Source organism: Amia ocellicauda, chromosome 20 (assembly GCF_036373705.1).
Source record: "Amia ocellicauda isolate fAmiCal2 chromosome 20, fAmiCal2.hap1, whole genome shotgun sequence".
Taxonomy (NCBI): domain Eukaryota; kingdom Metazoa; phylum Chordata; class Actinopteri; order Amiiformes; family Amiidae; genus Amia; species Amia ocellicauda.
The window spans coordinates 14,864,332-14,887,769 of NC_089869.1; the positions used below are offsets into that span (position 1 = coordinate 14,864,332).

Consider the following 23,438-nt stretch of genomic DNA (forward strand, 5'->3'; position numbering starts at 1 on the left):
TCCTAATTACCTACACCTACTAACTGGTATATCCCCAAAACGACACTGGCTCATAGGGTGAGTATGACGAAAACACTGTTAATCCTCCGTATCTAATTTGGCAGGTGAATTTCACACATTAGCACAAAGCCTGTGCAATGGACGCGTCCTGGAAGTGTTGAAATGTATGCCGTGCTGTTGAAAGTGCATCTCTGTGTGAAGAAGTGTCTCCTGTTTTCTGCCTTGAAGCCCAATTTCCATGCGTGTCCCTGCTGATCTGGAAAAGCTCCTCTGGTCTGATGTGCTCGATGGCCTCATGAATTAGAACAAAGTTTCCCACAAATATGTTGTTATTGATTAGGGGTTAAATATATATTTTTTCTTCTATAAAGCACATGCGTTTAAACGAGCTCGCAACATGTGAACTTCTGCTTTTTCCCAGGAAATGAAGCACATGATCCGCGCAGCTGAGGTGCACGCCATGCATTGTGCAAAGTTCACGCCGGGATTAATGTGACTAGATCATGCCTGCAGTTTCAGAGGGGATATGAACATGTTTTGACAGGTAAAACTTTGACCAGATTCACACATGGACATTCACGGTAAATGCTGTTTAGTGTCGCATGCTCATGCCATAGCAGGCGAACATATTTATTCATTGATGTATATATCGCACATGTAGTACTCGACTCCTTACTTGTACCAAATGAAGTTCAGCAACCTGAATTACATTTGTATGTTAAAATCCTAAAATGGTGTATTAACTACACTGAAAACCAACAATGATGATTGCATTGTCTTGCACAGGTCAAGTTTATGTGAGTGACATGCATCTGTTCTTTGTTCATTTGGGCTTTACAGGTACAGTGGTGATTTACAATGATTCAGATGATCCAAATAAAATAAGTGTGTATGTATATATACAGCTCTGGACAAAATTGAGACCCCTGCAAAATGTTCAGGTTCTCTGGTTTTACTATTTATAGGTATGCGTTTGGGTAAAATGGAACATTTTAGTTTTTTTCTATAAACTACTGACAACATTTCTCCCAAATTCCCAATAAAAACATGAATGGACTGAAATGGCTGCCATACATGTAGAGATGCTGATTTAAGAAAAAAAATGCGGTGGTCTCTTAATTTTTTCCAGAGCTGTATATTGTAAGTTGCAGAATACAGATATAATAATGTAGTGCAATATGTGGTGTAATTGCAGTGCTGTGGTACTATATAAAGAAACAAGGACTTTTATTTGTTTGTTTTTCCTGTTTGGATTAACTGTCGTTCACAATATTTATTCTCATGGATTACATTGGTTAATTCCAGACACTGTTATTTCACTGGAATAACAGCATAGGATTAATGAATCACACAGGGGTGGCTATTTGCTGCTGATGAGCATGTGTTTAAATTACAGAGTGCTGGTAATTATACACTGCATTCCAATGCTAAGGTCTTGGAAAATTCCTTAACAATGTTATTATGCATAGTCTTTTTGGAAAGGAATTATCCTCCCTCCTTTGTACCACAGCGCACAAATAATTAGGTATCATACGATTTGCTTTCAGTCTGATACAGATGATTTGAATCTGAGAAGACAACAAGTTACACTGAGCAGGGAAAAAATGGACATGACTGTGGTCTCGTTAATTGATAGCTTAATGTGTAATCAGTAAAGACGTTTTTTTCTTACAGCAGACTATTGATTTTAGAAAATCAGTGTAACAACTATTCCCAGTTAACTTTACTATTTCCCATCCTGTATTGTTATAAATGCATAAATGAAACTAAAATATCACAATGCTTAAATGTTTTTTGTTTTTCTTTTTAAAGCAGGTGGTGACTTGTTCAGAAAATGAACACATTCTTAACATATTTCAAGGAAACATACTGTACATGACATGGAGGAACTTCATAAAACAGAAGGCACAGAGCTGAAAAATTCCAGACAGCCTGCCGCTTCTGAGCAAGAGGACGCTGTTCAAGACGTCACAAGCCAGCCACAGAATCTGCTCCGACTGGATCAGGACTCCACAATGGCACTGAGCAGTTTCAGAGATGAGTTTCTGATGCTGGACAAAAACGTTGCCCCTGAAAAACGGGAGGCAGAAGTTGTCAATTTATTGCCACATTTTCTTCAGGTATTCTATAGTATGCACTAAATACAGAAACCACACAGGTTAATACATGTAGAAAACACCAACAACGTTAGTTCAGAAAAAGAAACTTGCTAAATGATTTAATTTCAGATGTATGTTCTTCTCTTCAGTAGCTTACAGTTGTCCTTAGGGTTGAATTCTGTTTTAGCAATGGCCCACATGGTAAAAATCACACACACATTTTTTTGACATTTTGCATACATCTCCCAATATATATACATTGCTACATTAGGGAGAGTCAACCAGATCTTGTTTTAAACCTCTAATTTTAAATATTTAAATTTTTCTTGAAGGTTGCTGAAAACTTGCATGGGGAAGAAGAGCTGGCCAGCTTTCACGCCTTTGCTGGTGAAATTGCACAGATCTTGGTTTTAAATATCCAACAAAAATTGTCAAACAAGCCTGCAGGTATCTATGAAGTCATTACTTTGTACTTCTGTAAAGGATCACCCAGAATCCTTGTGATTCAACATATCCCTTTTTGTTAAAGCTCTGTTTGAGTCAGTGAGTCACTTTCCTAATTCAAATATGTAAATGCTGGCCTATTTTGAAATCCTTTATGTGAGTCATGTGTTTTTTTTTTTTGGACACAATGATGTATTTGACTATTTTTGGTTTTAGAAAAAGTAACACCTAAACCCCTGAACATGTGCATCATTGTGTATGTTTTTTTGGGGGAAATTAGGTAGCAATTTATTGCTCACAATATTAAATTAAACAAATTAAAACCTGTGCCATGCAATGTAAATCTAAAAAGAACTGCTAAGCCTGAATTTTAAGTTAAATAGCTATTTTGACCAGTGTGTAATTAGTTGTAATGATAGTGTTTCAGTGGATAGAGATACATTTCTTTGCAGGGAAGTGCTAGAGTTCTGATTTGAGCAATTCAATGTGTGTTTATGTTGCAAATTAGTATAAAGTATAATGATATAGCTTATTTTAGCTTGTGTTTTGTTGTGAACTTACATTTCCTGAGACAATCCATCCCTTATTTCTGCAACAAAGAGGCAGTAAAACGTATTGTATTTAGAGGAGAAAGATGGCATGTCAAAAATGACATCAAACAAATAACTTGGAGATGGTGGTAAATCGGTGGTAAATCCGATTCCATTGCTATCGAGAGGTGAAGGTTGACTTCTGAAACGTAGGGGTGTGTCCCTGACAGTGTGAGCCTAAGCCTTACAAAGCCAGCATGACATGCATTCGTCACAAACATTTTACATTCTTTAAAACAACATATCCCAGTTTTCCAGACCTGGGCAGGTGACCTATAAGTCACTCTGGGTTCCTAAGGGTTATTTCACATAAAACTTTCTTTATATAGACTATAGGCCCTGCAGCTGGTACTGTATAGAATTTATTTGTATTATTATTTTTATTTTAAGTGCCCCATCAATAATTTTAGTTTAACATTAAACAACCTGTTAGCTAACATTTTAACTCACTTCTGTTGGTTAATTTTGATTCTTCTTCTTTTTTTCTTCAGAGGAAGCACGAATTGCGGTGGAACATTTTTTTGAGTGGAAAGAGGAAGTGAGAAGCAACAAAGGGTGGCTGTTATTGAAATCCATTTATATCTTGTCCAGTGTTGATTCTGTAAGTAATAAAGCACTAATTCCCATGGAAGACATTGGCCATGGTCGTTCTACTTAGTTAAGAAATAATCCTGTGAGTTTTCATGTGTATATTCCCCCCAGTATACAGTTTAGTTATACAAATATTTGGAGAATCTGACCAATATTAAAAGTGGTTTGTTCGTAATGGACTTTATAAGATGTGAGTTTACATTTGATATTAAAAGCTGCAAAGGACCTTTTAATAGGCGGGCAGAGAAGCACTGTTACCTTGGTTGGTAAAAGATTTTGCCCATACCATCACACTAAACACATTCCTGTCATTAATAGTAGTTATAAATCCATATAACTGACTGTGAGGATTTCAAAAGACTTTTGCTTTCGTTAGATTGATATTGTAGTGCGTATTTCACATGCACTGGTGTTAGTTAGTCAATCTAACATTCAGTTAACATGTTTTAGTTTGCAACCCAAGCCATCATCGAGAGTGAACTCCCAGATATTCTCATGAAGTGCCTGTATCTGTTTGCCGTCTTGCCTTCAAATCCGAAAAACCAGAAGCATGGGGAAGAGGCAGCCCAGTCTTCCTTCCAAGAGATATTCACTCGGGTAAACTGTATTTTCTATTCATAATCCTAGTAACTTAGTCCAGAAAGTAACCGCATTAAAAATGGACCAGGTATAAATTAACATGTAGGCTTTACAGACCTCCAAAGCAAGAAGGGAAGGTGCTAAGGATTCTTTCGGGCTTTTAAAAAACCAAGTAGTGAATTAAAGTCTAGTATGTGGTTATATAATTAAGGAGCACATTAAGCTTTATGACTCATGGCCGCCTTGACCATGAAATTCACAATGTTCATCTTCTGTATGAGTAATCTGTGGTAGCCTTTTGAAAAGACATTATACAGTGGGATTTTAGATACAGCATTAAAAGTCTGAACCCAAGTATTCATTTAGTTGGTCTTATATTCAATAAAACAAACCGCTATGTTTCAGTTGATCCTGAATAAAGCGATGCAGATGTTTGCACTCTTTAAGAAACATACAGTTGTTCCCCAGCCATTGAATCGTGACTTGTTTGCTTTTGCAGATCATCTTACAGCTTTGTAGGCAAGTGAAATGTGTGGAGGAAATGGTAGAAACCCGTGAACTGCAGTGCCTAATTATAGCCCTGACCTCCCTGTGGGACCAGTGCAGCTCTTCCTGGAGACATCGCACTTCTCTAGTGCTCAGGGCTGTGTCTCGAGCTCGGGCCAAAAACATCGCTGCGGTTCTGAAAGGTGAGCACTCATGCTTGTAAGCTTTATCGTGCCACGCTGTCCTGGTAGAAAAAATGAGCCCCCGTTTTCGAATATACCCACGTGGTTTAGTGATGAAGCCATGCCAAGGTGTAAATTGTGCAATAAAGGAATATGCACTCTATTGTTGATCTATTCCCTACTATTAGCCAAGAATACAATCAGTGGGGGCCTGCCTTTATTGCTCAATATATGTGAGTGAGTGGGTGGGTTGTTTTGCTGTTTACTTCTAACTTGCTCTTCTTAGACTTACTCATGTTAAGCACCTATTTTACGAAGCAGGTCTTTTGCTTACCCCACTGACATGATATGAATACTTAATCGATGATACCAGCTGAATAAAAACATTTAATCCTTGATTCTTCCTTATGTTGGAAGAATGAATAATCAATTAATCCAAAGTTGTTGCACACATTCTCATATGACACTCCTTGTGGGCCGATAATGTCACTTGACATTTATGATTCATATGAAATACTGTAGTGTTTCTCGATTATTGAAGAAGCAGAAAACAAAAGATAGAAAGGTATTTTCCCACTGGCTTTTAAATATATGATGTATTTGTAAAATTAAAAAAACGACTAGAATGTTTATTAAACTGTGGGAACATTTTGAGGCTAAAATCAGAACAGCCACTGTAGAAATGTAACACTTTTTTTCCCCCTCTTGTACAGCGATGGACTGCATAAAGATCTGCATTCAGAACTTGTTTAAAATCACAGATCAAGTGTCGGCTCTCGTCTTGGCTGAAGTTGCTGTCAGTGTGTTCAGTTTTGTTAAGGACTCCTACAGCACCAACCCAGTGCTGCTCGAAGAATTTGAAAATAATGAAGGTTACAGAGTTCTGCAGACAATACTGTCCCGGCAAGTACATCGCACTAAGATTCACGCTGGTATAAGGCAAATGTACTCGCATCAAAAGACTAATGTTGCAATAACTAGGTGTACATCATCACAGAATAAAAGGACGTCACCTCTGCCCAATTCACTGTTTTAATAAAGTGATGTATTGCATGTATGAGGCTTCCATGTTGGTGAAGTCAGCATCTTCTGGTAAATCAATAGTAACAATCTCAGGAAACTGCTTCAGTCGGGACAACTCATGCAATAACATGATGTTTAAAATGATTTTACATAGACTTTTGGCTTTGGCCTCAAGTGGTCCCCGCCTGCCAGTAATTTGATTAGAGCCAGGACGCAGGTGGAGGCTGGGGAGGTGCAGGTGAATTCAAACGCAGGGCAGGGGACGAAAATATCATCACCCCCCCTGGTTGGTGAACTTTGAGTGATCTGGGTCATTTGAAAGCTCTTCAAAGAGATTGTGGATATTGTAGTAAAATACAGATATGCTGTTTTTAGGGCGTGTAAAAATGCCAAGTAATGTCATTAGTGTTCTGTGGGGAACTCCTAACAGACATGGGAAGATTTGTACAAGATATATACAACCAGTCAAGAATTGGCCTTATGAACATGAATGCTGTGCCAGAACACTAGTACGTTTATACCCATGAAAAGTGTATTGTGGAGCAATTGAGCTGTATTCTCTTTACTAATGAGTAATGGTACAGTCTTTTCAGTGATTTTCTATATGCTAGGCAATGGGAAGTACCTCTCAGATCTCATGCTGTGATTTGTGTAATAATCTCCTCTTGGTAGGTATAGTGGTCTGATGAAAGTTTACTATGGATGGCTGTACTGACCTACATGCTTTAAAAGGAGGGCATTTGAAAAGTCATTTTGAATGTTCTTTTTCAGAAATGAAAGAGATGATGATCAGATAATCGAAAGTAAGAATTCCCCCAGCCTCAGCCCGAATAGTGGTTTATCGTACAGCTCTGCCACTCTGTAGAGACTTTCACATCTCGCTGAAATTGTGCACTGCTCTGGTTTGTTCTATATTGAAACCTTATGGTTATTTTAAAAACAATAGCACTTCCATCTTGACAACTCTTTGGTTTCAGAAAAAAAAAAAACCACACTGGTGAAGTGGGAGTGACCTCTTTTGTTTTAAATATCAGGGTTAAATTTCACCACCAAAAAGACAAGGTGGTTTAAAAAAGGAAATATTTAAATACATATTAGTAACTGATGTATTTTGTTGATTTTGGCTGACCAGCATATTTCTTGTTTATGTTGCAGTTGTGATGCGGCAGTGAACCACGAAAATGGAAAACCTATTGAGGAGCTGATGGATTTCATAGCCGCTCTAACAATTTGTGGGAAAGCCGAATTAAAAGTTGCTGTTTGTGTTAGCAATCCTCAGCCTCCAGACTTCAAGTTTGATCCACCTATTAGCTCAGGTATGCAGCTGAATTAAGCCAGAGAAGACCTGAGATTTAGGTTTTAACATGGTGATCAGAAACACTAGTCTAATGCAAGGCAATTATGTCCGGGATGATGAAATGTACCATACTCATTTAACAAGGTTATGATGTACAGCATTTGTTTTCCAGTTCTGTGCACTAAGGAACCATTTTTCATGTGTCTGTGCTTTTGCAAGAGAGAGAAGGTTTATGGAAAAGAGAGAAAAAATATTTAATTTTGTTCTGATTTGAATGGAATCAACAGTGAAATTAAATCTTATTACCCTCTTAGTATGCATTTATTTGGTATGTAGCGGCACTGAGTCTTGGGCTCAGTTGTTGAGGGCGTTCTTTGCACTGTGATATCAAATTGCTTCCACAGGCAGGTGCACATCTGTAGTGAGCACATCATGAGATGACTTTTCACTTGTTAATCTATTTGCCTGAACTCCCTAGAGATTATAACCCAAGCTTTAAACATGCAGTACTTATTAACATGTAAAATATACTAGCCTGCTGTGTTAGTTTGTTAGATTTTAATTACACTCCTGTAACCCCCTAAAGCCACTTTTACATCTGACTTCCCCTTTTTACTGTTACAGTACAGTTTATACAGGTTTTTTTTTGTGTCTGTGCATTTACATTTTTTCCGTTTGTGCTTGTGGAGAATTTTTTTTATCGGTTGCACATTTATGAACAAATATTTCAAAGGTCATTTTTTAATTTTAAAACCCGCTACTACATATTAAATACTATCTCTGTCAGTTGTCAGTGACACATTGTTTACTGTGGATGAACACTTTTGATGTGCTGTTTGGAATTTATATTGTTTCCCTGTCTTGCAAGGTTCTTCTTCCATTGTGAAAAACCTCCCAGCTTTCAGGATATTACAATCTACATTTCTCCAGTCTGAAAACCCATACATCTGTACCCAGCTTCTGCGCACCATTAAGATGATATGGACTTGGGATAAGGCAAATTTCTTTCTCTTGGAGTGGACCCTCCAGTCTCTCTCACAGCTAGCTGAGTGCATTTGTCTGAAATCTCAACAAATCCACCACTTATTCTTTGAACTTGTGGAATTGGTGGTTTTCTGCTTATCCTACATCCCCCACGAAACCCTGAATAAAATCCAATGTGTCTTTAAGAGAAACCTATACGATATATTTAACATAGAAGCCTTGGAGTGCTTTTACAAATTGACCTTGTACAACCCGCTGTTCAGCGATATCTTCAGCGACTCTGGACTTTTGGAGCAGCTCTTGGGGGAGCTAAGGAAACAAGCAAAAATACTGAGAAAAGCAGGTATGAATCGATACGCCATCTTATTTATTTGTTTAGCACACGTGGCTTTCTATCCAGTTTCTTCCATTTGACTATACAGCATACTTACAGTCAAAACAGTAAATTATATTCTTGATTACTGAAGGGAACAAGGAACAAGGAAATGGAGCTGATTGTCAGAAGAAGCTCACCTCCAATATGCTGAAAGTAGTAGCTGCACTGACATTGACATCTGTGAAAAATACAGGTCAGGATGACAATGTTATCATACAATACTGTTAGAAATTGAATAATGTCTACCAAACAAAAGCATTGTTTTATTACATGTTCAACACCAAACAACATACCAACATAAGAAAAACACTCCAATACGAAATACTTTGAAATAAATACTTAAAAAAAAAAAAAAATATCTGTACATGTCTATTAAACGCTAATCCACTGTACTAATTAAATGCACTGTATAACTCAAAACTCCCATTGTATGGTGAGGTTGTTGTAGAAAATCACATTTTGTTTTAAGATATCTTAATAAGGCTTATGTGTTTTTTAGTGTTTATAAGGGACTCTGGGATGATTCCATACATTAAGATATTTCTTGACGAGCAGCAGTTCCGGAATTCCACGCTGTGCATTCTGGAGCAGCTGTCCGATATAAACCCAGAGGAGTACATGAGCACAGCCATCGGGGCTTTGTGCTCCTCCACGGAGGCCGAGCTCCAGCTAAAACGAGACCTCCTTCAGGTACAATCTCCTTTTTTATTTTAGGAAGAACCTGGGCGCTGTCGGAGAAATTACATAAACTAATTGACATCGTTTCATGGCATCCTCGGGCGTACAGAAAGTGGGATGAGTTGAGATTATACCGCTGAATTCTGGGAACTCTTTGGAACTCAGTGGCACATAACAGATACAGTACAGGATCTGCTGTCACTGCTTCATAGCTGATTGTAATACATCAGAATTGTTTACCTGATACAGTTCTAAAACATCCTGTGTAATGTTTACACAATATTAAGTGAATAGAAATTAAGGTATAAAGGTATTGACTTTCCAATAACAAAACTCAGTATTCCCTGTGAAACAGTGCATATGCTTATATATAATGACCTACTCACAAAATACGAAAGCACTGTATGAAGTGAAAACAGGCATTTGAAAAATACAGTTCCATGCGCGAGAACCAGAATGATGTGCAAATTCAGTTTTTGTGTCTAATTTTGACAAATTGTAACACATTTAAAACATAATAAGCAAGTGAATTTATTATCTTAGCCTTAGGGAGCCTGATTGCATTACAGACAAATTCAGATTGATTTGCTAATATACATTTAGCTGTTAACTCAGCTTCAATTTGATTACAGCACCAGTCTTGCAGTGTGACACACCAAAAATTATGAACAATATCAGATCATGGAATGTGAAATAAATCCAATTAGGTCTAACCAAGTTACTGAGTTACAGTACACATCAGTTTTTATAGATTCAAGCCAGAGGAATACTAACTCACAGACGATTAAACTGTAACTGAGTTAAAGCCAGTGGCAATCAGATTTACTCTGACCTTTACTGAAATGTGTCAAAGCCATTCTGATTACTTCTATTGGTGCTGATTAAATTTCTTTTCCCTTTATGACACATTACCCATTTGATATATTATCATGCTAAATTGAATAACACTAATTTAATTCTCTTCAGTCCTTTAAAACAGTTTCCCAAAGAAATATCATATTTATTTATTTTTGTATCTACAAATCCCACTTGCTTTAAATGATTTAGCTTGAAAAAAAAAAGTAATTTGATTTTAAAGATAAATATTAAGCTAATTAAAAACAAACAAACAATAAAATGTGCAGATATCTTGGATGTAGATGTGAACAATTTTTTTGTTTTGCTGTGGTAAAGAAATTATTTGCAAGAGGAAAGTGGATTATAAGAGAAGAAAGTTCAGTATACTTTTTTGTGGGCCTGTCTCTTTTTCCCACTTTGATGTATTTGCCTATTTAATTTTTTATATTAGGTTTAATTAGTGCAATCAGATAGGAAAAAATATGAGCTAAAAACAAATACACTTTTGAAGTATGAGAGAGCTTCTAAGACACTTTGAAAGTGTAGCATACATTTATACAGAAAATGAATTGCGTAAGTTACATAATTTTATATTGCCTAATACATTTCCAAATTTGATAACCTAATTGCACAGATTTCTTACATATAATCATAGACAACAAAGTGTAATTCCCTAAATGTAGATGTGCAGTTTGTTGAACATGGTTTTCTCTGCTCTTTCAGTCTGTTCTGAAGGTGCTGGAGACTCCAAAGGGATGGAATGCCTTTCGCACAGCCGGAGGCTTTAATGGGCTGCTGTCCATTATTGTGGACATGGAGGGGGCACTGAATAACAAGCGCTGTGGAGTCTGGGCTGCAGTGGATCACAACAGCATTATGGACCTCATTCTCTTAACACTTCACACCATTGCGGTGGCAATTCACTTAAACCCCGTCAACGGCCACTTCTTCAAATCGACCGGCCACTATGAGAAAATGGCTGAAGCTATCTTTCAACTGGGCTGCTTCCAGGAGGCAGATGTTGTGGATGACAGTGTGGAGTGCACACACTGGAGGATGTTTCATGAGTTTGTGGAGACTGTTCAGATCAGCAAGGTCTGTTGGCCTCTGCCCCTCAGAGACTGTATAAAGCTTTTGGACTGTCTTGATCAAATGGCCAGAGGAACACATGTGACCATGGACTTCCCCGACACCTCTGTGGCGATGGCCGATAGATGTGACGTACAGTTAATGGAACAAGACAATCGGACAAACACTTCACAGTCTCAGCATATGGGGGACCACGATTTCATAGGCAGAATTCGAAGTGCTGCAAGCAGCGTGTCCTCTGTGGCTAATGAATATGAGAACAGGTATGCTGCCTTTCTGCCTTTAGACCTTTCTTACTGCTTTGTATTTATAAACCCCAAAACATTGGCTCTAGTGCCAAGCCTTTAGTGTTTTCTATCCTAGGATGGGCTGATGCAGTTGTGTGCCTTGCTTTGTTGATATCTGTGACCATAACGTTGTGTTTGTTTGATCCAGGTCGATGAGTGACCAGTTGATAGTTCATCCTGGCGCAGTTCATGTTATTATGACTCTTCTCCCAAAAATAACTTCTCAGGAAGACAAACTGGTATGTTCATATGTAATACATAATGAATTATCAGCTTTTTTTCCTCCTTTGAAAATAGCATCTGTGAAATGAATGGATACAATCTGCCTTTATTGACTTTTCAATCGCTTGGCCCATCTAGAAATGCACCGCAAACTGTAATAATGTGGTAAATGTATATTGAGATATGTTGTTGTGTTTTGGTCTTATTTGTTATTATTGAAAAATCAAGCAGTTAACATTCTTGATTCCTTTCCAGTTGTCTCAAGAGCTTCGTTGTGCTGTAGCTAACCATGTTCAGTCCTTAGTGAAGTCTGAGAGAAATCGGCAGATAGTGTGTGAGTCCGGGCTTCTAAAAACACTCCTTACTCACTGCCAAAGCATCCTTGAAAACACAGAAGATCCTATCCACCTGCCAGTCATAAGGATCTTTGAGAAACTGGCTTCCCAAGCTATTGACCACAAATCTTTAAGGTGAATATTTTAGATTTCTGTAAATAGTTTTTCTAATGGTACATCGACCTACCACATTTTCCTGAAAATAAACAAAACTTACAATGGCTTTGGTTTTGAGGCCATATGAAGATATGTTTAATGTGATTATGAGCTTTAATCGGTTATAATTTACATTTGTAGATTGTTTCTGCGACTGGGAGATCCTCTAAAATGTGGTGCTGGAAAACCGTCCCACTCCACGTTAAGGGATGACTCTAAGGCTGAAAGTCTTGTCCCAGATGGTAAAAATATGTTGCTTGATCCATCATTCTGTTGCTCAAATCAACATATTTTCTTAGTACTGGAATGGAGTTTTCATTTTTATAATAATGTTTTAAAATGTCTATATAAATCTAATAAAACTGCACAAAATCAGACTCCGCTGTACCGATTTCGGGGGGTGCTTTTTTGTAATTTAAATTGTATATGCAGATGTTCTTCATACCACTTTTTTGGCTTTTTTTTAGGGGAAAAGATAGATCACACTGACCGAAATGTTAACCAAAAGCTGAAGCCAAGTTTTAGTTTGCTGAATGTGTCTTGGGGATCAGTCATCCCAGAGCACCGCATTGTCAGCCTCATCTCGATGACCTCGCCGCGGAACTTTCACCCCAACAAAGTGTCCACATCCCCGTCCTTCGTCGAATTTGATATGAGTGGCCCTGGATATGGGTATGGATGCCACGGTCAAGTCAAGCTTTTTGCCATCGTGGATAATTAGAATTGAAATCTGTAGACTGTCTGATGTACCTATGATCATGTGGTAGCTGCTTGCAGTGCCTTATTATTATTTTAACTGACAGCATGTTCTTGTCATTTTGGCAGATGCCTGTTCCTCCCGTCACTAGCCACAGTGAAGGGTGTCAGTGCAGACACTATCTCGACTGGCGGTGTTGGCTCTGGTAGGGACTTCTGTGTTCTCCTGTCTTTAGGTCTGCGGTTATGAATTTGTTTGTGTTTTTACTTTAATTGCATTCTTTAATTCATAACTTATAAAGCCAGAGGAGAGTACTGGACAGGGATGAATATGTGTTACCCTAAGGTGGTGAATGTCATCCTGAGTGTAACATAAATCATTACATCATGCTTCTGAGTAATCTATGTTGTCACTTCAGTTGATTTTAATTATTACATCTGAAATCTGTGTCTGAAATATAATATTCATTTTCAGGTCACTCATACTTTGTTTATCTTGTGGCTGCTTTAGTCAAATCTCAGATAGCAGAAATGCCATTGCATCTTTTCTCTTTTTTCCCCATTTCAGAGTGCCGGGGATTTCCTCCATCTGCTGGCTTGTCCTTTTCCACTTGGTTTTTGATCAGCAGGTTCAGTTCCTCTTGTGACACACATCCCATCCATCTGTTCGCCATAGTGCGCCACATGTCCAGAATGCCCTTGCACTTTATATGTCTGTCCATTAGCATCTCTGCATCAGATGGCTGTTTGGTTATTTCTACAGAGGAAGAAGCATTTCAGTTTCTAGGTAAAAAAAAAAAAAAAAAAAAAAACTTTGTAAAAAGGAGAAACAGTCCTTTATTTTTGTTTTTGATATAGTCTTAATATCCATTTCATTCTTAGTTCTTCTCACATAATAGGAAGCAGTGAAATTGTCAGCCCATCCATCAGTTGTTGTTTCTTCCAGACGTGATCTTGATTTAATTTCACATTTTCCCACCATTTTATCCTTGAAAGTTCACAGGATAATTTGACAAATGTGGCTCAATTTGATCAAGAAAAGGGTGATCCTTGTTCAACTCATAAACCAACTACAACATCTCATTATCAGTGTTTTCATTGTATATATCAGCTGCACCATGTAGGCAGTAAAGTGTTGTACATAACAAAATTAATGTCTTCTGATCTGCAATTCTCTCGGATCGAATCTTTGTGTTACAGATGTGATGGAGCCCGAAGTCACCAGCGCTCTGCCCAGCTCCGTTCGCTTCCAGTGCTCCAAACACCTCATTCCAGGACAGTGGCATCACTTGGCAGTGCTCATTTCCAAGGACCTGAAAAAAACATGTAAAGTCTCTGCATATCTGAATGGAAAGTTAATGGGGACAGGCAAGGTAATCCATGATTGATAGGTGTTATGTTGGTTTTGTTTTGTAACTTCACAGGCACTCAGTGATGTTTGGCAACCTACAGATCTTGAATGTACTTCAAAGTAAATTAAAAAAATCTGTCTGTTTGTCTTCTTGTAGATGCGTTACATCCTGCCCTTCCCTGGCCAGTGTATCTCAATGGAACCGACTGCCGTCATCGATGTGTACGGGATTATAGGCACTCCGCTGCTATGGAAGCAGAAAGCGTCTTTGATCTGGCGCATTGGCCCCACATATTTGTTTGAGGAAGTGATGAGCTCAGAGTCTATTGAAATTATTTATAGATTGGGTCCAAAATATGTTGGGAATTTTCAGTGCCTGTCTCTTGAAGGTGTGTTCAGAAATGTGGGCATCTATTTAAACAGAAAAAGTTAACTTACATAAATAAAGAAACATTAAAAACACATTCTTGTTGCTGTTGTTGTAAATGGTTCTGTGTTTGTTTTAGGGGTGGATCTCAACAGTGAGCTGTCACCATGCAGGATCATCACAGAGGAAAGAATTTCTTTTGGAATCAATCCAGAAATGTCTTCCGTCACAACTGTCGCTGAAATTCGAGACTCTTACAATGAAGTTGACAGTCGCCTCATAGCTCAAGAGGTTATGTTTTTAATATATAGTTTTTAAATTGAGAAAGTTTTCATCTGAAAGTAATTGCAAATGTCTGTATTTTTAAGTTAAATGATCCACATCTTATACGTTATTAATTCAGCTTCTATTGTTGTTTTTTAGGTGGGGATTACATCACGTGACAGCTCAACTCCAGTTTACCTGGCCAGAAATATCAGCCAGCACCTTGCAGGGACCTCCCGCACTATAGGAGCTGTCCTTGTGGGACAAACAGGTAAATGCAACAAATAAATATGCACTGAGGGAGTTTCAAAAGGATGTCTCTGGAATTATACGAAGTTCTTTTGTTTTTATAATAATTAAAAAATATATATGTTGCAAGGGACTTAATAGCATTATCATAGAACATATTCCTGTAAGGAGAAAACACCAACAAAATGTGTCTCCAGTTTTGCAGTTGGCTAGAGACAGACTTCTGCCAATTGCTGTGTTTTCTCTAGTAGGGTATTGTAGTATATTGGTATTATTCAGTTGTGCTGCATCTTTCTTTAAATGTGTGATGTCTTTCAGGAGTGAGGACATTCATTTCGAAATGCGCTGCCAACAGCTTTCAGAGCATCGGTGGACCCACAGTGATCCTCAGCCTAGTTGCGATGGCGTCCGATGACAACTCATTGTATGCCGCCATGAAAGTTCTCCTCTCCGTCCTGAGCACCAGCCCTAGCTTTGAGAAGGAAATGATTCGAATACATGGCTACAAGGTACTGAAAAAACAAGATGACCTTAATTGTCCTCTGTAGGTGAGGAAGTGAAAGCTTTTCAACTCCAGAAGGTCTAGTGAAGTGCCATGTGGAAAGCTGTTCATTCATTGGAGATTCATTAGTGGTGCTGGATATCATCTGTGTTTTTTGTTTGAACCACAGAAATGTAATTCTTTTTAAAGAATTATCATTACTCATCTGAGTCTTAATTGCTTAATTGTGCAACACTAATTAAGACACTACATAGTATTAATCATTGCACACATCCAGAGCCTAGTGCAAACAATCATGGTCATAAAAAAGAAAACTGGTCATACCATACTTATATTGTATAAACTGATGTATAAATAGCATGGGATGAACACATTAATACTGTATGCACTTAATCTGAAACCTGCCGTTAATTGCATGTACAACAAGGTTACTGTTAGGGATTGGGTTACAGACTAGTTTTGGGGTTAGGTCTTATACATGTGATTAGCTTTAGAACTCAGTGGAAGTGCGTGAAGCATTCATGTGTTATTCCTGTGGGATTCATTCATATATTCATTAAGAATTGGTGTCCATTATTGTAAAGTATTACATAACTGTTCAGTTTGAATATTTCTTCCTAAAAGCCTTCTGAGATTGAATCATGCTTTCTCTTGTCAGCTGCTGGCATTTCTGTTAAAGATGAAGTCTCCTCTGATCAACAACAGAATATTTCAGCTCGTTCTGTCTATCGTGGGAACCATGGCACTGGGCTGTGATTCGGTGTCTGTCCAGAACCTCTGTGCCTTTGAGGGCATCCTCTGTGATTTTCAGGTGCTTAGAAGTTTCTCAGAGATTACAGAGTGAGATGTTTGTGACCAAGAGTATACTTCATACTAGATTAAAATTAACAAACAAACATGAATACATTAAAATACCATCACTCACTTCAAGAATTGCATATTGTGTCTTGCTTTTGCATGGACTTTGATTTTCATGTTTAGAGTTTAACAAGAAATTGCATCTCCAGGACTATTAAGGCACTGTCTGTCTCAAGGCTATAATATTCTATTTAAAAGTGATTTTTAACAGTGTATTTATTCAACTGAGAGGTATTTATTTTGATTGAAGCCATTGAATGATGCTATTGCTGCATTATGATAAAATAAACATTTTTTTTATTTTTCTATTTTAAGGTTTGGCAAAATGCTCCAGAAAGTCTTGACTTGGCTGTTTTAAATCACTTTGTGGACATTCTGAAATCTTCAAGGTACTCTTATTTGAATCCATAATCGAGTATAAATGATGTGTAGTCATGGAAACATCTCTTATTAAAATTCTAGTATTGTTCAACTTTTAATTGAATCATGCAGAATAGAGTTTCCCGAGCACTACTTACTAATAAATATGAAGTAACATAAACAGTGGGGAAAGGATAGACCATTGTCTAGACTTTTAAAATGTACTGTTAGACAAATCAATACATTCATAAAAAATAACCTGACAGATAAAGTGGCTGTCTGTGCTGCCATAATGCATATAGATGCAACAATTGAATGTTATGTTCTTTAATGGTTTTAATCCCCAGACGACTGCAGGAGTTGGAAAAAGTATTACAACCACAGCCTTGATTGAAAATGAAGATACCAATCAATTAATAATTACTTCCAATATTTAGGTACAGCCACAATATGTGGTAATATGATGTAAAATAAACTTTCTGCTCTCTAAATTATATTAGTTATGTTGAATTCTGAAATGTATCCATTACTGGTATTGAAATATGAATATGCAGTGGGCTTTGGTTAAAACATCTAAAAATATGGAGACAAAAAGTTACAGATTTCTGTTGCATTGATATCAGGAAGAGTAGCAGCATTCCTCTATCTGACACATAGCTGTGTTTTGGGGACACATGCTGTTCTCACTATCCTGTGCTGGTAGTGATGTGTAGTTGATGCTACTAATAATAGATATGGCTCTGCGCTAAGTTGATATTCTTGTGATTGACAGGGGTAACCCTCGAAATGCAGAAATCATGCATCGGCTGAATGTGATGAAAAAACTAATTTTCCTACTAAATGAACCCAGTGTGACTTGTGAGAAAGTACGCATCATTTCTACAATCATGAAACGTCTGCTGAAAGGGTTTTTCAACACCAAGGATGTTTGCAGGTACGACAGTCTCGTTGGTGAATTATGTTTTTTGTTTGAAGCTGTATCTGTTTCAACACAGCCCCCCTCCCCCCCATTTCTGTGCTGAATGCTGTACTGATATCTCCGCACCACTTCTAAGCTGGTCTAAACCAGACAAGGCCTCCCGTTTCAGCTTCAGAGCAGCTCCTATGGAAATGTCTTCTTGGAATTCTCTGTGTGTGGTCAAGCCCATTTTATCTAATCCCATAATAAATAATGGACTAATGTATTTATCTTAACTTGACAAACATACAATTTGTTATATTTAGTGACTAGTTATCAATAGGAATCTATGTAACCTCCAGTATTGTTCCTCTACATGAGTTAAATGATTATTTATTATTATTCTTGCAGTTAAAACAACCTAGATAGGCTACTATCTTTGATTCAGAACAATATTACAATTTATTGCATGTTTACATTTCATAGTTTGTATGGATTTTTGCTAAATATATTTAATATCATAATGTATGTGCCTTTTTCTGATTGTGCATTTGTTTTTTGCCTAGACTTGGACTGTACCTGGTTTACACATTGCTGCCACCTAACCTAAATGAGAATATCATCTTTTCAGATATTGTCTTTGATTTGTCTGCACAAGGTAACGTTTCATATTTAAATATCCAAATTATGTAAAATAAAACTTGACCTACTTGAATTTTGCAACTGTTGCCATTATGAATCCCTGATCATTGATATAAAGTTTCAGGAGGCATGTGTGTGGCTTTCAGACTTAATTTCCCTTATATATGCATGGTTACACCTTGCTGAAACTTAAAATCTCCCCCTATTACACGTTTTACATTAATCAAATATTGTTCAGCAATTTATCTTCTGCACTAGAAAGAGACATATATATTTTTCAATACCTACAGTGATTTGAGTAGAAGTTCAACCAACAGTTTCTTTTGCTTCTACTTTTGTAGCCTTGAGCCAAACACCTGCAAGAACAATCTGGATACGAAACCAATTGTTGGGGATGCTGTTTGATTTAATCTGTTCAGACAAGGCTCTCCCTTCAAAGTGAGTGTCAGTAAGAGGAAATGCATTTGACATTGCTTAGCTGTTGTGTGTATTTATAGCTTATAGATATGACAATAATAATGTTGTACCTTACTAATTTTCAACTAAATTATATCATAATGTATATTTTATTTATATTTATATTTTTATTCAACATTTTGTCTTCTAATGAAGGATGACAATTATGTGTACTTTTACTGCTGATTATTCGCGATTAGACTTTGTACCTCTTTCAGCGCATCAAAGTGCATTGCTGGCTATACATGTATTTAACAGTTACGTTCTTTTTTTTTTTATTCTGAATTTACGTGTTGTGTTCACTTTTTAAAGGGATCAGGAGGAAATCTTTACTGCTTTGGGGTCAGACTGGATTCTTCTCTTTATACAAGGAAATCTTCATTCAACGTCTGTCCTGCTGGGGGTCAAGTTACTAACAGGGTTCCTGTATAACCGGAACAATTTGGTGAAGTTCAGAGATGGCATGTCACCAGGAACCTTAGTAGAAAACATGCTGGAAAAGCGTGAAAACCTCCTGGGTATGCTTCTGTCACCTAGGGACATATTTATCCTACCCTACAATACAACTGCACCATGCTGCACGTCTAAGGCTTAAATAAATAAAAAAAGAGACATTTGACATTAAAATATTTTTGAGTGTTCCATATAAACTGCTGTTAATTTAATTCAATTATTTTATCTTTTAATGCTAGTATAACAATTTATATAATGCCACCATTACTTTTGAAGGTTGATGGGGTAGTAACTTATCTAATGTTTTGATAAGAAGGCTTTCAGTGTTCCTTAACTGGCTGCCGTTTAATGTTTTTATTTTATTTTTCTTTAACAGACAATTTAAAAAGCAATTCCTGGTCATTTGAACGTACAAGTTCTTCATGTCTCGGATTTGACTTGTTGCAAAGACTCTTGGGAAGCCATGTGAACATCCCCCAGATCTACTCTTTACTGGCAGCTTTGTTCCTGCAAACGACAGGCTTTGAGACCCCGACAGAAAAGGTAGTCATTTGCGTTTTGGTCTTCCGCTCTACAGAGAAATGATAAATGGGATAAATGTAGTCTGGGTGGATTTGTAATCAATTTGTTTGGTTCAGATTCCATTTTCAGAGAACAGACTTTTATACAGTGCATATATGTATACTCAAGGAAATCCTCATATCCTGGAACTGATTTCCCAGGCCCAAAGAAATAAATGGAAGTGGAGATAGAAAATATTTCTGAGAAGTCCTACATTAGCAGAATGATGGATAAGTGTGGTTGTTAACTATGTACTGACACTGGTAAAATGGAAGTGTGTAAGAGAGGGTTAAGGATTGTGTTGCCTTGATGAGTAAAACGGTTTGTGTTGCATGAAGTTGGTTCATTAGCAACAGTTTAACACTTCATTTAGTGAGACAGTCTACTCTGTTCCCAGCTGAACCTTGATGATGTGCTACAGAGTCTGATAGATAGCAGAAGTGAGAGCCAAGACATCCTGCTGTGTCCCGATGTGGCCATTCTTCTGTTAGAGCTTGTGAAGACCATTTTAACCAAGGTATGGGGAAAAGAAACCAAGAACAAATTGATCAACTCACTAATTAGGAATAGGCCTTTCTCGCTCTCTGTGATATACGTACACAGTATCTACAGGAAGTGCCTACTCTGTGTCTCAAAACCAAAGTTGATTTATAAAATGTGTCTATATAAATTTGAACATCAGTTTTTTTTTAGAGATTATGTAATAAAATAAATAAAATGACATTATTGCATTCCAGTTATACAATCCTTATGTAGTTCTGTGCACTCTATGCCCTTTAGTTAACTTTCTTATGAGCTATTTAAAATGGGCTGAGGCTGAGATAGAAAATATATTTGCTCTAACCTTGATCTGATATTTTATGTCTTTGCCATTCCCAATCCACGAAGCCCACAACTGGTACAGAGGACTCCTGGGAAATAAACTTCCCGGGCAGTATCATGCAGTTCTTTTGCTTGGTCCACAACCTGTTCACCAGGGATCCTCTTTGGCACTCTCCAGATTTTCTTCATGCTTTGGCTGGAACGGTTTTCCCACCAGCTTCTCATGAGGTGAGCTGTAATTCTTTGTTTGTTGTAATTGCTAAACTTTTTTAATTGACACTTCCACTCTTGTTTCTTAAAAACGACCTTAGGAAATACATTAAGTTAAAGTGCATGTGTAAGACAAGTTGTTGAAATTGAGGTAGTGAGTTTGTAATGTTCCTGTTTCTGGAAAAGTCCCGGACTGAGTATAGTCTAAGGCCCACCAGACAGAGTCTAAAAGCAAGCCTTTGGTCAACAGAAAAACTCCACCCGTGTCGCATTTTGAATTTATGATCGATTTGGTTTTATGTCTTTCATGTTGATTGAATTACTGTTATAATTAATTCTTTATGAGTGGTGTCTAAATCCGTCCTGTATGTCTGTTTTCAACGCACTGCTTGCTGTCGATCTCATGATAAAGTCATGCTTGAAATGTTGATCATCTGCACTGGGTGATGTCATTATTCTTCTGCAGAGTTTTTGTGCGCCAGCCTCACAGGACGGCTCAGTTGTGTCAGAGGCCGGTGCTCTTCCCGAGGGGGTGTTGCCCAAGGTCGCCCACCCCGCCAGGAAGCAGGTGTGCGATTTTATGCGGATCCTGTTGATGGACACTCTCATCAACATCCCCGCCAAGAAACATCCGCACCCCTTCATGCTTCTCCTGGAGGTACCAAATGGCGTGTGTTTCTGTTATCTTAGTATGACAAATATTTGAAACTCCACAATGAAGCTCCATGTCTTCCATAGTCTTGTGTTGTAATTGAAATGACTCCTTAGTTGAATACTGTAGAGTATTTGGAGAACATGAGGAAAATGCAGGGTCACATTTCTTTTGTTTTGCAAGGCACACACTGGCTACAGACTGTTTTCATTTTCCTCCATGGGGTGCCACTGTTTGCTCAGTTTTGAGGAAAATGTTTTCACCGTATTTACAGTATACAGGATTAATGACATAATGCATTTGCTAGGGAACACTTTTCAGGTGGGATTCGATAACTGATGCACAAAACTGTATTCCGAGAGTTTAATGTAATATTTGATTAAATTAAGGACATTTCAGTAAAGATGAGAATGTGTTCACTTCTGTTTTTTTTGTTTTGTTGCGGTTGTTGTTTTTGTTTTAATGTATGCGTTTTATTTTAAGTTTTCAACAGAGAATGCAACCCAAGATCAAAAGCAAAGTTTCCAGACGGAGGTGCTGGTGTTTTTGATGGACATTGTTCGTATGACTTGTCAGGAAGAGGGACAAGCTACGCATGTATCACGAGATGGTAAAGAACCATCTAGCTGTTACTCAGTGCCATGCATTTTCCAGCCCAGGATCATGTAATTACTGATCAATAGCATTGTAACAGGCCTGCTTTTGAATTATGCATATATCGCATTATGTATATTCTGCTGTCATTTTTCTCCTTCATATTCTGCAGTTGTTAAATTCAGCAAACTTAATTAATTCAAGTGAGATGTCTAAGAAAGAAGTGGAAGGGTCTAAAAGTCATGGCAGGAGGACAATAACAAACATACATTTCTGAAACACATGACATGAAAAGCTTTAATGTTTGAGCAGGATGTTTTGAATGAATAGGCAATATCCTAAGGGGAATGGAAATGATACAGTTTTGATGTTTAAGCAGACTACAAATCCTCCAAAGCAAGAGAAGATGGGAAGATCGCCACACTGGTGGGGAACGTTGCTTTCTTCAGTAAAAAACTAATGGAGAAGCTCTACCTGGGAATGTTTGTCGTCGAGCCGGAAAAACTTCTTCAGTTTATTACGGAGCAGATAGTGGTGGTAAGTGTGTCCTTTCATCAGGTGAAGAGACATTTGTGCTTATGTTATTAATCATTTATTTATTTAATATTTATTTACCCCAACATAATACAATCCGTTATAATGTGAATAATTGCCCTGCAAAAAGGAGAATCCAATATTTGAAAATTCAATCAAGCTGAACTACAATCAGGGATACAGTAATTATATGTATATTTAGATTAAGTTTAGTGATTCAATTAGGGTTACATTTTGGAGGAAATACTAGTATAAAAGGAATTGCTTATCTGTCCTGTATCTATGGTGAGAGCCTCAGTGTGAAGGTCCTTTGGCTAACCTCAGTGTTTTCCGTTTCTTTTCTTTGGCCTGACTATATGAAATCGTACAAATCTTTAAAACAAGTTCTTATTTTACAGGTGATGGAGAAAGCACAGTCTCACCGGGAGAAAACTGTGAGTGTCCTGTACAACAGTTTAAACAGAGCGATCCTGTACTTTCTGTCTCGACCACGGCAGACGTTGCCAGAGCAGACGGCCATTGTCAACACGCTGAAAATCCTACAGGAGCAGTGGGACATCATCTTGGCTACATACAACGCCAATGTCAACTTCATAACCTGTTTGATGCACTGCCTCATTCAAATTAAATCTGGAAGGTATGAACATTTCATTGCAGAGCTTTTAGTCGTTAGCTTGGGTGTCATTGCCAATAGATACAATAACTGCCCTTCTA

General features: G+C 37.6%; 1 protein-coding gene across 1 annotated transcript in view; it reads left to right on the top strand.

Moving 5' to 3' along the window:
- The first annotated feature begins 427 nt into the window (after positions 1-427).
- Positions 428-23,438, top strand: part of wdfy4 (WDFY family member 4) — a 51,631-nt gene continuing 28,620 nt past the window's right edge. The window contains exons 1-36 of the mRNA XM_066692806.1: positions 428-544; positions 1,813-2,120; positions 2,432-2,546; positions 3,625-3,734; positions 4,175-4,321; positions 4,803-4,992; positions 5,685-5,874; positions 7,150-7,310; positions 8,160-8,618; positions 8,743-8,844; positions 9,151-9,341; positions 10,890-11,518; positions 11,691-11,781; positions 12,020-12,234; positions 12,397-12,497; positions 12,723-12,927; positions 13,081-13,157; positions 13,520-13,738; positions 14,152-14,324; positions 14,460-14,691; positions 14,809-14,960; positions 15,093-15,204; positions 15,501-15,691; positions 16,343-16,495; positions 16,858-16,931; positions 17,675-17,836; positions 18,367-18,458; positions 18,784-18,880; positions 19,211-19,416; positions 19,728-19,894; positions 20,310-20,429; positions 20,801-20,962; positions 21,411-21,602; positions 22,080-22,206; positions 22,570-22,727; positions 23,123-23,361. Coding sequence (XP_066548903.1) covers positions 1,881-2,120; positions 2,432-2,546; positions 3,625-3,734; positions 4,175-4,321; positions 4,803-4,992; positions 5,685-5,874; positions 7,150-7,310; positions 8,160-8,618; positions 8,743-8,844; positions 9,151-9,341; positions 10,890-11,518; positions 11,691-11,781; positions 12,020-12,234; positions 12,397-12,497; positions 12,723-12,927; positions 13,081-13,157; positions 13,520-13,738; positions 14,152-14,324; positions 14,460-14,691; positions 14,809-14,960; positions 15,093-15,204; positions 15,501-15,691; positions 16,343-16,495; positions 16,858-16,931; positions 17,675-17,836; positions 18,367-18,458; positions 18,784-18,880; positions 19,211-19,416; positions 19,728-19,894; positions 20,310-20,429; positions 20,801-20,962; positions 21,411-21,602; positions 22,080-22,206; positions 22,570-22,727; positions 23,123-23,361 — 6,251 coding nt within the window. The 5' untranslated portion in view covers positions 428-544; positions 1,813-1,880. The remainder of the gene's footprint in view (positions 545-1,812; positions 2,121-2,431; positions 2,547-3,624; positions 3,735-4,174; positions 4,322-4,802; positions 4,993-5,684; positions 5,875-7,149; positions 7,311-8,159; positions 8,619-8,742; positions 8,845-9,150; positions 9,342-10,889; positions 11,519-11,690; positions 11,782-12,019; positions 12,235-12,396; positions 12,498-12,722; positions 12,928-13,080; positions 13,158-13,519; positions 13,739-14,151; positions 14,325-14,459; positions 14,692-14,808; positions 14,961-15,092; positions 15,205-15,500; positions 15,692-16,342; positions 16,496-16,857; positions 16,932-17,674; positions 17,837-18,366; positions 18,459-18,783; positions 18,881-19,210; positions 19,417-19,727; positions 19,895-20,309; positions 20,430-20,800; positions 20,963-21,410; positions 21,603-22,079; positions 22,207-22,569; positions 22,728-23,122; positions 23,362-23,438) is intronic.